At 38.6% G+C, this 12,604-nt stretch overlaps 3 protein-coding genes across 4 annotated transcripts; 2 read left to right on the top strand and 1 right to left on the bottom strand.

The window, feature by feature from the left end:
- LOC137716599 (signal peptidase complex subunit 2-like) lies at window positions 1-2,093 on the bottom strand. Of its 2 annotated transcripts, none has more exons than XM_068456055.1 (5): window positions 1,944-2,093; window positions 1,565-1,732; window positions 1,140-1,193; window positions 362-501; window positions 1-228 (listed from the first exon to the last, which is right to left on the bottom strand). In XM_068456055.1, exons 1-5 carry the CDS (start codon window positions 2,043-2,045, stop codon window positions 132-134), a joined length of 561 nt encoding a protein of 186 aa, XP_068312156.1. In that variant the 5' UTR covers window positions 2,046-2,093; the 3' UTR covers window positions 1-131. The 2 variants fall into 2 exon arrangements, with proteins under 2 accessions (XP_068312156.1, XP_068312150.1); XM_068456049.1 differs by having other exon boundaries at window positions 1,140-1,221; window positions 1,581-1,732.
- Window positions 2,094-5,002: 2,909 nt separating this feature from the next.
- Window positions 5,003-6,595, top strand: LOC137734735 (probable CCR4-associated factor 1 homolog 7). Its single transcript, XM_068474012.1, has 2 exons — window positions 5,003-5,187; window positions 5,324-6,595. Exon 2 carries the CDS (start codon window positions 5,544-5,546, stop codon window positions 6,363-6,365), a length of 822 nt encoding a protein of 273 aa, XP_068330113.1. The 5' UTR covers window positions 5,003-5,187; window positions 5,324-5,543; the 3' UTR covers window positions 6,366-6,595.
- A 2,316-nt stretch (window positions 6,596-8,911) lies between these two features.
- Window positions 8,912-12,370, top strand: LOC137738877 (cytochrome b561, DM13 and DOMON domain-containing protein At5g54830-like). The gene has a single exon (XM_068478351.1). The coding sequence runs from the start codon at window positions 9,190-9,192 to the stop codon at window positions 11,908-11,910; it is 2,721 nt and encodes a 906-aa protein (XP_068334452.1). The 5' UTR covers window positions 8,912-9,189; the 3' UTR covers window positions 11,911-12,370.
- The last annotated feature ends 234 nt before the right edge of the window (window positions 12,371-12,604 follow it).

Raw genomic sequence — 12,604 nt, 5'->3', positions numbered from 1 at the left:
TGCGAAAAAAGAATTTTACCAAACTTCCATAATCCAAACAAGTTAAGAAGTTCATACTAAAATCACAAAACTTTAAAATGTTCATTCGGTGTAAAAACTGAACCAGATGGGGTTCCCCGAAAACCCAGAATTCACTTGCTCTTCTTAGGTTCTTTTGCGTAATCGTTCATCAGTCCGTCTACTTCCTTCCAGAAAAGGCCTTCCACCAACACTCCATCCTTAGTAAACCTGAAACAGTTACACACAGCATGAAATTTGAATTAGCGCAATTCGAAACTCCAGTAAGCAAATACAGACGCTTGTGAGCAGTGTTAGCAACTCTGTGCACACATGAAAGAACAAGGGAGGGGAAGAGAGAGACCATTGAGTGACGCTCTTTGTGAATTCCACCGGTTTGTTTGCAGATATTGATTCCGGATCTGCACTGGCTACTGTAAGCGTGTACAAGTCAGAAAATCTTGGTAACTTGGAAGACACGACCAGCCCAGTGCTAAAGGCTCCCTGCGCATATGAATCACTAATGAGAAATGAACACCACCAATTTTCTATGTTAGACAAAAATGCCATATACGATTTCTCTTCATGAATCAACTTAACGGGCATCCATTTCAGGTGATATGATCAACTGCTAGCCCAAATTCCAAGTGATTATACAGAGGTCCTTAAAACTAAAAATATTATGTTTCTTTTAGTTGGTTAAAGTTGAAATTAAACCGACTTGATAATCCAAATTTGAAAGATTGACTGACCCCATCATACTGAAATTTTTTATGACAGACATATTTGGCAGAATCCAAATTTCCAGCAACTGATGTACCTTGTTATTAGCGAAGAAAACCAATGACACCTTTGTTCAAAGTATCTGGATCTACAAACTACAGTCTATGCCAAAACAACATTTGAAAATTCAAGCATCAAAGATAAGACAACATTGCTAATGACTTCAACTCTTCTTCCTCACAACCCGTGTAGTATTAAAAGCTTAAACAAAATGTCTGCAGAACTCATCTCAACTAAGCCCAAAACTATCTTTAACCGTGTCATCAATTGACCATGTGGTGGTAATACTTAAAAATATATACAAACATTAAACGACAAAAATATGAAAATGTTCACCAAGAATACAGAAATGAGCTTACCGCAGGAGGATGAGTGAACAAGATTGCATTTTTATCCTTCGTGTATGAGACCACCTGTAGTATCCCATTAACGATGACATACTTGCCAGAGTCAAAGATGAAACAAACTTGCGGGAATAATCATTCGAACAAAGATATACCATTCAATCAGACTCACATGGTCCCTTCTGAAAATTCATTCATCAATTCTTCAGAACCAAATAGTTCAAATAGCATTTGTTTGCTGATATAGCACATAAAGATGACATCAAATGTGTCTCAACTCAAATTTTCAGAAAAAAACAAAAAAGTACCCATAAAAACACACGAACTAACCGAGTATGCTAATTACGAAGCGAAATCACGATAAAACCATGTTAAAAACAAACAGCAGAGCCAATTTGGTACCTAATTTTTTTTTTTTTTTTTAAATGTCAGATTAATACCAAGGAAAAAGGATATAATGCAATGCATCCAAGCAGGAAATCTCGGTTTTCCGGAAATTTCTTGTTGTAGAACTGAGCAAACAGAGCAATGATTATTACAACGGTTCCAATCAACAACTTCAAGTTGCTCAGCCTCGTATTCTCCACATACCCGCGACTCTTAACAATCTACAAAACCAATTTAACTAAATTAATCCAATCACTGATCACTCCAAGCAGCCTCATAGTCCACAAATCACACAATAAATCCAACATCGCAAAAATTCTGATAATCATATAGTCGAATCTTTCGGTAATTGAAGAAAACGTGAGATTTTAAGCGCAATCAGTAAATTGGTGAAATTAAATGTATGAAAAAATTGTGGAAAAATCGACCGACCTCGGAGACGGACTCGTCGAGGAGATGCTTGATGGAGCTGTGATCTGAGAGATTGACCTTCTTAGGGTTTTTGTTCTTGCTGTCGGCCTTCGTCTCCGACATTTTGGGATTTCTTTCAATTTTTTTTTTTTTTTTTTCAGTTTTAGACGATTGAACTGTTACTGTGACTTCTCACCGTCTTGACATCATTCTTCCTATCAAAATCTGGCACTTGGACAAAGAGGTATACACGTAGGATCTCTTCCTTTTTCTTCCCAGTCCACCGTGTAAAAGAATTGTACTTACGATTTGTTCACCTTTTAAACACTTGTTCCCAAAATTCGGAAAATAATCATCATTCCTTTTTCCTAATCTATTAAATTAAGCGATCCAGATTATTGAAATTTGATCTAACAGCTAAAATTATTATAACTTTTAAAGTAAGTCATTATTTATAGCCGTTATATCCAATTTCAATGTCCGAATTACCTAATTTTTTGAATTAAAAGAAAGGAATCAAAGATGATCTCTTTTCCCAAAATTTGACGAGTTAGTATCAAAACCTGGCATGTGGACGACGTGAGATACACGTAGGATCTCCTTCTTCTTGTTCTCAATCCACTGTGTAAACGAATTGCATTTGACGCACTAAATTGGACTGCTGTCTTTATATATATATTAGAATAGAAAAATTAACCATAAATAAATAAATAAAAAGTTCCAAATATCTTTAAACTAAGGTTTTTAATCGTTGATTACAAGTGCTTAAATACGAATTATATTAGATTTTGCATGAAAAAATATATTTTGAAGAACATAAATATAATAATTTGTTGTCGTTGTAAGAAAAATTAACAAAAATTCAAAAAGATATTCAAATTTTTTGGGTGCCAGAGAGTCATGAAGTCACACATGACTTTATGGCACCCCAAGAATTTGAATAATTTTTGAACATTTTTCTTTTCTCTTTTACCACTACAACAAAATATCATATTCTTGTTTTTCAAAATATATTTTTTTAGACATGAAGCCCAACTTATTTTATGAGCACCTGGGATTATGCATACGCGAAGACCACCTCGTTTTATGTGCATGGTTCTCCTCATTCTGCATGTAAGGTGTCTGCATCATTTTTTGTGCCAGAAGCCCGCCTCCTTTTGCATCCACAGAACCCACATCGTTTTGGCGTACATGAAGGCGACCTCATTTTACTTGCGCATGGCTAGCATTGACGTGTGCAATGTATCCCTCCTCGTTTTATGTGCATGAAGCTCGTCTCCTTTTGTGTGCCTAAAGCCCACACCATTTTCTTGGAGCAGAGCCCGCCTTATTTGGCGTGCTTGGTTCACCTCATTCTGTGAGCTGAGTCCGTCTCGTGTTGCATGCGTCAAGCCCGCCTAACACTCATGTTTTTTGACAAAAATGCAAACTTTTTATTTTCACTAGATATTTTTCCTGAGAATTAAGTTATACTTTTTAAGAAATTTGGAAGCAATTTTACAATTTATTGAGCAACATACATATATATATATATATTTAGTTGAATATTTAAACTGAGCACTAAAAAATTAAGTGCAAGACATAGTTGTGAGGCCCATAACATTGTCAAATGGGTTATACACTCAAGAATCCCAACGGAAAGTCTTACCTTAATTTTCAAAACTTCACAGTGAGGCGAATGTGAAAATAAATAAATTGAACGGTGATTTACGTAAGAATTTGCAAAACCAACTAAAAGCCATGGGTGTTAATCCAAGTTTTTTGTAAAAAATGCAAATTTTTATTTTCTAAATATTTTACAGTGAGCATTAAGGAAATCTTTATAATATATTTGAAAGCGAATCTACAATTTATGAAAATAGTTTCTTAGTCAATATGATTTAAAAAATTTAAGTATTTGACTATAGATTTTTTTTAAAAAAAAACTTACACTTTTTCAATTACTTACATGTAAATAAACGCATAAAAAAAATTAAGAACTAAAAAAATTCCTTTACACATATTTTAATAAACGCACAAAACTCAGTAATTAAAATGTTTTCAATTATCCACTTAGTACTACAGTCTAGTGAAATTCCTCTTAATTTGTAAGTGAAATGTCTAACGTTCAATTCTCGCCAAAGACGAATTTGAACCACATTATTGTTAGCCTATTATGAGACTAAGTTCACCTCCTCTTCATTAATGTAGATAATATCGTTTGTTAAAAAAAATAAAAATCAATTCATATTATATGTAAAGTTAACATCGCCTTAATATTCCATCATATATATTAATTAGCAAAGTGGTAAAATAATGAGAAGGTTACAAGTTGTGGCTTGTACATTATTGGGTTGGCTCCATGGACCCACGTTAGGATGAGCTTCATTGGGTGCCTGTCTTTCAACCTGGTCATACTGTCCAGTTTAGGACATCTTTAACAAAAACCCAAGAACAAAAACCCCAAAAATAGTTTTGCAGTTTACAAACACAACTTTCATTAGGATTTGAGTCATTTCGTTGTCGCCGTATTAAAATTTGGCGGTCCAAAATACATTGGTTGAAGATGAATGAGATAGGACTTCAACGAGTTGACCGCAGACTCCGTCATTTCCGGCGGCCGGTGGCCTATCAAGTTTGATTGATTACATGACAGAAGTTTTTGTGTGAGGCCACCTTCGTGGTGGGTCAAGAATGTTTTGTATAATAATATACGTGATATAATATGAGTGAATTGTTAACGTCAAATTATGATTTTTTTGTTGTTGAAATTATTAGGATGAGGAGAAAAATTCAAAACTATTATAATAATTTTGAAAAAGCGAGAGTTTCAAACTCATGACCCAAGTATACAAGCTCAACACTTTATCTATTAAGATATTAAACATGTGATATAAATACATGACAAGATTTGTGCTACAAATAATTGTATTTTAAATAGTAATATGATTATGGGCCCTGTAATATTGCCTTCATATGTCTTGTTTCTAAAGTAAAGGATTTAATTGACAAAAGGTAATTATTGAGAGTCGAAACGACAGCGTTTGCGACCGTCATCCATTCCTTGGCGACGTCACTTTCTCCTTCCGGCTCTCTCCTCACGCGCAGTCGTTAAGAACCCACCTAGTAAAGCTCTCCAAACCACGTTCTTTCCCCCCCCTTCTCTCTCCTCCCTCTCTCTCTCCTCTCCCGCTCCGTTGACCTAGAACCTCTGCCGGAGAGCACCGAATAACTCTCTCCAAGTCCCAGATCCGTTCGCCTCCAGTCCCAATTTTCCAAGTCAAAGGTCAGATCTTTAACCCCCAGTCGCACTTTTTTCCCCAATCGATTTTGTTTCTAGGGTTCTTACTCGTACTGTTATCTGCAGTTAAATACTGTTAGTTCGTCATCGTTTGATGGTTTTCTTGTTGTTTTTGTTTCAGATCTGAGTCGAATCGCAGAGTCCCGACTCGCTGTCGTTTTGAGAATTCAAAATCCAGAAGATCCAGTTCAGGTTCTGGGGTTTTTGATTGATTTGCTAATTATTTATTGCATCCTGTTGGGGGTTTTGGTTTTCGGGGGTTCTCGAACGCTTTGGTCACTGTTTATAGATCTGGGTTTACTAGTATTTGTCCTTCTGTTGCTCGATTTGGTAAATTGGAAATGTCGCTTTTACCGAAAGGGGATTCGATTCAAATCCGAGAGGTGTGGGACGATAATCTCGATGAAGAGTTTGCTCTAATACGTGATATTGTTTTGAAGTATCCGTATGTGGCTATGGACACTGAGTTCCCGGGCGTGGTTCTTCGCCCGGTGGGGGCTTTTAAGAACATTAATGAGTTTCACTACAAGACTCTGAAGGACAATGTTGATATGTTGAAATTGATTCAGTTGGGTCTCACTTTCTCTGATGAGAACGGGAACCTTCCCACTTTGGGGACCGAGAACCATTACATTTGGCAATTTAACTTTCGCGAGTTCAATGTGAGCGAAGACATATTTGCAAGTGATTCGATTGACTTGTTGCGCCAGTGTGGGATTGATTTTAAGAAGAACAATGAGAAGGGGATTGATGTGAATCGGTTTGGTGAGGCTTTGATGTCTTCAGGGCTTGTATTGAGCGACAATGTGCATTGGGTTACTTTCCATAGTGGATACGACTTCGGATACTTGCTTAAGTTATTGACTTGTCGGAGTTTGCCTGAGAACCAAATGGAGTTTTTTAATCTGATCAAGATTTACTTCCCGGTGTTGTATGATATCAAGCATCTGATGAAGTTCTGCAACAGCCTTCATGGTGGGTTAAACAAGCTTGCAGAACTGTTGGAAGTGGAAAGAGTTGGTGTGTGCCATCAAGCAGGCTCCGACAGTTTGCTTACAGCGTGTACCTTTAGGAAGTTGAGGGATACCTTCTTCAGTGGCTCAGCGGAGAAGTATTCCGGTGTGCTGTATGGTCTTGGCGTTGAGAATGGACAGAGTAACTAATTGAAAGAAAGTAATTGTCGAAAGATTGATGAACATTTGTAGACTATTTAAGTGTGAGAGATGTGTAGTTCTCGCTGTACACCGTTCGCAAAAGAATTGTTGTTTTAGTTTTAACTTTTCCTCTTTGCTTTGTTGTAACTGGAAACCTTAACTGGTTCTCTGTAGCTTTGAGTTTCTTGTATATTATTGAAGTCAGTGTTTCAATAAAAGATTATGAAATTTCCCTTCAATGTGTTTTCCTCCTCACAGCTCTATCTCGGGACCAGATTGTTGAATTCTTGTTCTTGTTATTTTTTAACTAATCATCGCTGGTTTTGCATCTCCTTCGACGGCGGGCAGGAACGGGATGAAACCGGCAGAAGCAGCACAGCAGCCTGCAGGGTATCAGTTTTGTAAAGGAATAAACTCGAACATCAACTCTCCTCGTCATTTTATTTCCTGGTTTTATGTACTATGATCTAAGTAATTTGCAGCGTGCTGATTTGGTTCATATGTTGAATTTGATTTGAAAATTCTCGACTGTGAGAGACTCAAAAGTTGAAATTTCTCAAAAGTGTTGGTGCGTTTTCCAGATGACATGTTTCCATTCCTACAATTTCGGTGCAAAATCCGGTTCACATAAGAAATTGAGAATACAAATTTGATTTGGGTCTCTCTAGTCTTAAGCTGGGCGGGTGGCGTTGACGATGATAAAAGATGGGCTGCATTATTTTAACATCATGCCAAAGGCTTCGAAATTGGCATCTTAACTTCCTGCAACTTGATATTTCTTTGTTTTTAATAATGCTAGACGTATCACATTTTATCGAAATATTCTTAAATCCAGTACTAGATCTAATGCTAGTCATATCGCATTTTATTGAGAAATTCTGAAGTACGACAAGATCCTCAAATGCATGTTCAAACCAATTTTCAGCTATGACACATCCATCGCCATAATTAATTTGGTTCCAATTTGTTGGAAATTAGTTTTTCCATTTTCGTATTTTTTTTTTTTCACAATAAACGATAGCGGTATTTCATTGAGCATAACAAACAAATATATGGGTGCCAATTAGTTAGATTGCTCCAGTGATTAATATATTAATCTGGAATAAATTTGCACAAACAAGCAATATCTAAAACCTTTACACGACTATCACAAGTACAAGTGCACCAACACAAGTTTGTCACAAGAACGGTAGATGCAACAAACTTATATATGTGCACACATCAATCATCACTGATGAGGAGGCCACACAAAATCATCGTTAGAGAGCGAGATCATACATAATTACTTGAAGACGATACCATATTAAACTATCGCTCAAAAGCGATGCCACATCAAGTCGTTGCTCAAAAGCCAAACCACATCAACCGCTAACTCAGCACAAACAAAATCATCAGTCGCTAGTCTTGAATTTAGTTCCGTACACTTTTTTAAAATTGTCACAAAAAATTATCTCCTTAATTAAATTTGGTGCCACCGTAGGTTGAATACATGTAGGAACCAGATGAATCTGGATCCTCTTTGTGATGATTCCGAGGAACTACGAATTATATCTGTTCATTGTACATTGTGCGGTCAGAAATTATTTTAAATATTTTTATTTAAAAATAAACACAAACAGTATCAAATAAATTGTATATCGCGTAGTCAGAAATTATTTTAAATATTTTTATTTAAAAATAAAAACAAACAGTACCAAATAAAAACTAACCATATACAATGAACGAATACAATTAACAAATTCTCGTGATACTCACTAATAAGATCCGGAGAGGATCCTCTTGGGAACCAGATAACCACCTAACATTACCATAAAATATGCAAAAGAAGAAAAACACCCTGGCTGTACCCTATTTTCTGCTTCTTGTTTTTGGGTCCAAAAAAGCAAAATGAAATAAAAAATGACTTACTTGAAATTTTGCAATCGAATTCAAAATATGGCTGGGGCATGTGATGTATTTTTTAAGAGTAGTAAGATCAAAATTTTAAATTAAAATTTTAAGTTAAATGATATGATTGTGTATCATTAGGTTATTAATTAAATATCCATTAACATGCTTGTTTGTTTTATTAGTAATACATTATTTGGTTTATAAATTTGATATTTCTTAATCGACACTCCTACCTTTTTTTAATGTAAATAATATTGTTTGTTAAAAAAAATTAATGTTATTATATACACTTGGAAATGACAATGACATAAAATCACACAAACGAGAGATTTTCCAAAAACACGATGCATATACATTATATATTCATATACAAATGAAAAAACACATGAAAAAAAAAATCTTCCTATACTTGTGTAACTTTCTATACGTTCCTGACACGATAAAAAAATATCTCCACACAAATATACGTGGGCCCCAATTATGCATCTTGAAGAAATAAAATGACTCAAAAATTAAGTTTTACGAGTGAAGTCAAAATCAAAATAGAGTTTCGGGTCATAGAAAAAATAAGCCTAATAAATAACCAAAAAAAAAAAAAAATCACAAAATCAAAATTGTTTCTTCCCCAAAATCCAAAAAATTCCAATCGAGCAACGTGGCGGACCGCTTTTTCAAAAAGGTACGCGCACGTCGATCTGGGCCTCCTCTTCCTTCTCGGTCGCCCCACTTTCCTCGCTCTCTCTACTCCCAATTCCCAAACAGCACAGCACAGCTCATCGACGACGAGCATCACCACCGTCCGCCACCAGGTGATTTTATCATCCCCTTCGCTCGCTCACTATCTTTAATTTTCTGAATTCGCATTACACATTAGAACCAGTGATTCGGATCCAAAACCACGAACTCATCAAAGATCCGATCAGATCCGGATCTCGCACCGCTCATGCCTCGCAAACCCAATTTCCTAGGGTTTCTCTCCGTCCTCCTCCTCCTCCTCGCATTCAGCCATGCCGATCCGGGTTGCCCCAAGACCAGCCCCCTCGTCAACTCTGAATCCGAATTCAAAATGCTCCAGCATCAGCTCCGCGGCTCGATTCAGATAATCGATGATTGCTCCTTCAAGGTCTCCGATTTCGACATGCTCCCTGGCTCCGACGTTCACTGGTGGGGCGCTGCCGCTCCCGATTTCACTAACCTCACCGCCGGCTTCGTCGTCTCCGATCAAAAGCTCAACGAGACGTACAAAAGCGCCAGCTTTATCGTGCGCTTGAAGGAAAATGTCACCTGGGAACGGATCCAGGTCCTCGCCGTGTGGGACGTCCCCACCGCTTCAGACTTCGGGCACGTAATTCTCGGGGATTTCAGAAACGCGTCGTCCGAATCGGCTCCTTCTCCGTCGCCGTCGAGTGGAACCAATTCAGGGAACGGAAAGGATCGGGTTCGGGTTCATACCGAGCCGACGATGCTGGAGAATTGCAAGGTTTTGTCGAAGAATTATAGGGTTCGATGGACGTTGAGTGCTGAGGAGAATACAATCGATATCGGGTTGGAGGCCGCCACAGGGACCATGAATTACATGGCTTTCGGCTGGGCCAACCCGAATTCAACTTCCGAGCTCATGCTCGGAGCTGATGTCGCTGTCGCCGGGTTTAAAGAGGACCGCATGCCGTTTGCTAACGATTTCTACATCACAAAGTACAGTGAGTGTACGTTGTCCAAGGATGGGGAGGTGAAAGGGGTTTGCCCCGATACCAGATACGAAGGGTCCGGCCCGAATGGCAGAGAGGTGAACAATACCAAATTGGTTTACGGGCAGAGGAGGGACGCCGTGTCGTTTATTAGGTACCAGAGGCCGTTGGTTTCCGACGACAAGAAGTACGATTTGGCGGTGAATTATACGGAGAAGATGACGGTCATTTGGGCATTAGGACCGATTAGGCCACCGGATCTTCTTCAGCCTTACTATCTTCCCCAGAACCATGGTGGACCGAAGAGTGTGGTTTTTGGGCATTTGGTGCTGAATGTTTCTGAAAATGTGAATGACTGTTTAGGTCCTTTAGATGCAGATGAAAAGGAGGATCAGCATCTCATTATCGCTGATGCCAAGGCCTCGCTAGTTGTTACTTCCAGCCCGGCGTTAAATTATCCAGACCCGCCAAACCCTTCAAAAGTTTTGTACATTAACAAGAAAGAGGCTCCGGTGTTGAGAGTGGAAAGAGGGGTGCCCGTCAAGTTCTCAATACAAGCAGGGCATGATGTTGCGATGTACATTACTTCCGACCCGCTTGGTGGGAATGCTACACTAAGGAATACTACCGAGACTATTTATGCAGGAGGCCCTGAAGCTCAAGGAGTTCAAGCCAGTCCTAAGGAATTGGTTTGGGCGCCGGATAGGAATACCCCGGACCAAGTATATTATCAATCTCTTTACGAGCAGAAAATGGGTTGGAAAGTGCAGGTGGTTGATGGGGGTCTGCCTGATATGTTTAACAACAGTGCTGTTTTGGATGATCAGCAAGTTACCTTGTTCTGGACATTGTCAGAACACTCAATATCTATTGCTGTTCGTGGTGAGAAGAAGAGCGGTTTTTTAGCAATAGGGTTTGGCAGAGGAATGGTGAACAGCTATTCCTATGTGGGTTGGATTGATAATATTGGTAAAGGGCGGGTAAACACTTACTGGATTGATGGAAAGGATGCTTCGAGTATACATCCAACAACTGAGAATTTGACTCATGTGAGGTGCAAGTCAGAAAATGGCATCATTACATTCGAGTTCACTCGTCCTTTGAAACCGTCATGTGGTAAGAGTGATAAACCGGAGTGTAAAAACAGAATAGATCCCACTACTCCACTTAAAGTTGTTTGGGCAATGGGTGCTACGTGGACCGATGAGAATCTAAGTGAACAAAATATGCATTTCGTTACAAGCAGTAGGCCTATTAGGGTGATGCTTATACGTGGTTCAGCAGAGGCGGAGCAGGATTTACAGCCGGTATTAGCTGTACATGGATTTATGATGTTTCTCGCTTGGGGTATCTTGCTTCCCGGTGGAATACTGTCGGCTAGATACTTGAAACATGTTAAGGGTGACGGTTGGTTCAAGATTCATGTTTACTTGCAGTGCTCAGGTTTGGCAATCATCCTACTTGCGGTTCTTTTTGCTGTTGCTGAGCTTCGGGGTTTCTTTGTCAGCTCATTACATGTTAAGTTTGGGATGGCTGCATTACTTTTGGTCTGTGTACAACCGGTGAATGCATACCTAAGGCCCAAAAGACCAGGTCATGGAGAGGAGGTTTCCTCTAAAAGGATTCTCTGGGAGTACTTTCATGTGATCAGTGGGAGATGCGCCCTTGTTGTAGGAATTGCAGCACTTTTCAGCGGAATGAAGCATTTAGGAGATAGATATGACGGTGAAAATGTTCACGGACTTAATTGGGCATTGATAATTTGGTTCTTGATGGGTGCATTGATGGTAATGTATCTGGAATACCGTGAAAAACAACAGAGGAGGGATAGGAGTTTTGGAAGAAGCAATTGGGTGCTGGGGAACCTTGAGGAAGATGACTCTGTTGATCTGTTGAGTCCGAACGGAATACACTCAGAGAAAGAATCGCAATCGTCAGGAAGAATGGAAGTCCAGTTAGAGCCTCTGAACAGATAGATAGGTAGATAGTGTTAGTCGTTATAATGAATTTCTGCTTTTCACCAATTTTGGGAGTTTTCTCGCATCATATGGGGAATCGAAGGCCTGTTTTTGCGCAGATAATCTTAATCAGCTCCAAGCATTCATCCTGAAGAGACTATTTACCCCATGGAATGCAGTTTGTATACTTGATACATAAACACCTTGGAAAGTTATATCATAACTGTCATTTTATTCTGCTGCCGCCTTCTTATCAAACCACGAGCAGGGTCGGGTTGCGGCGTCGGACAGTAGCTTAGGACTTCTAGTGTAGATTTGTGGTAGTATTTTTTATGCTTTTGAAAGAACAAAGAAGAGTTGCTTTAGGAAAAAATGGAAGTGGTATATTTTTTTTTCCTTGTAAAGTGTCGTTCAACTAGTGTTTTTCACTTACTTTTTAAGTTGTATAATTCCAACATACATCAGATGTTTTTCATATTATGCTGTTTCCTCCGTCTTACTTCTTAGTTTGTTTCATTTGCTGGACATGATTCGCTTTGGTTGCATGGGATTGGAATTTTTTGCAGTGGAACTGACCAAAACGAAACCTAACGGATTCCACCCCTTGTTGAAATTTGAAATGCATCGTTGGCAGATTTTGGAGACATTTTATTTGAAGGATGAGCACCAAGCCAATTTAATTCAAATTTTGCGTTGGGTTGGAGTCGACCCT

The sequence above is a fragment of the Pyrus communis genome, chromosome 1 (genome assembly GCF_963583255.1).
Source record: "Pyrus communis chromosome 1, drPyrComm1.1, whole genome shotgun sequence".
NCBI classification, from domain to species: Eukaryota; Viridiplantae; Streptophyta; class Magnoliopsida; order Rosales; family Rosaceae; genus Pyrus; species Pyrus communis.
This window is presented reverse-complemented; position numbering and strand designations above follow the sequence as displayed.

What these genes read in the sequence shown, in the direction of transcription:
- LOC137716599 (XM_068456049.1), bottom strand. Translation starts at nt 2,045, where the DNA reads ATGTCGGAGACGAAGGCCGACAGCAAGAACAAAAACCCTAAGAAGGTC. An exon ending in TCGACGAGTCCGTCTCCGAG is followed by an intron (nt 1,733 to 1,943) that starts GTCGGTCGATTT and finishes TTGGTTTTGTAG; the next exon opens with ATTGTTAAGAGTCGCGGGTA. An exon ending in CTGCTTGGATGCATTGCATT is followed by an intron (nt 1,222 to 1,580) that starts ATATCCTTTTTC and finishes TGACTCTGGCAA; the next exon opens with GTATGTCATCGTTAATGGGA.
- LOC137734735 (XM_068474012.1), top strand. Translation starts at nt 5,544, where the DNA reads ATGTCGCTTTTACCGAAAGGGGATTCGATTCAAATCCGAGAGGTGTGG.
- LOC137738877 (XM_068478351.1), top strand. Translation starts at nt 9,190, where the DNA reads ATGCCTCGCAAACCCAATTTCCTAGGGTTTCTCTCCGTCCTCCTCCTC.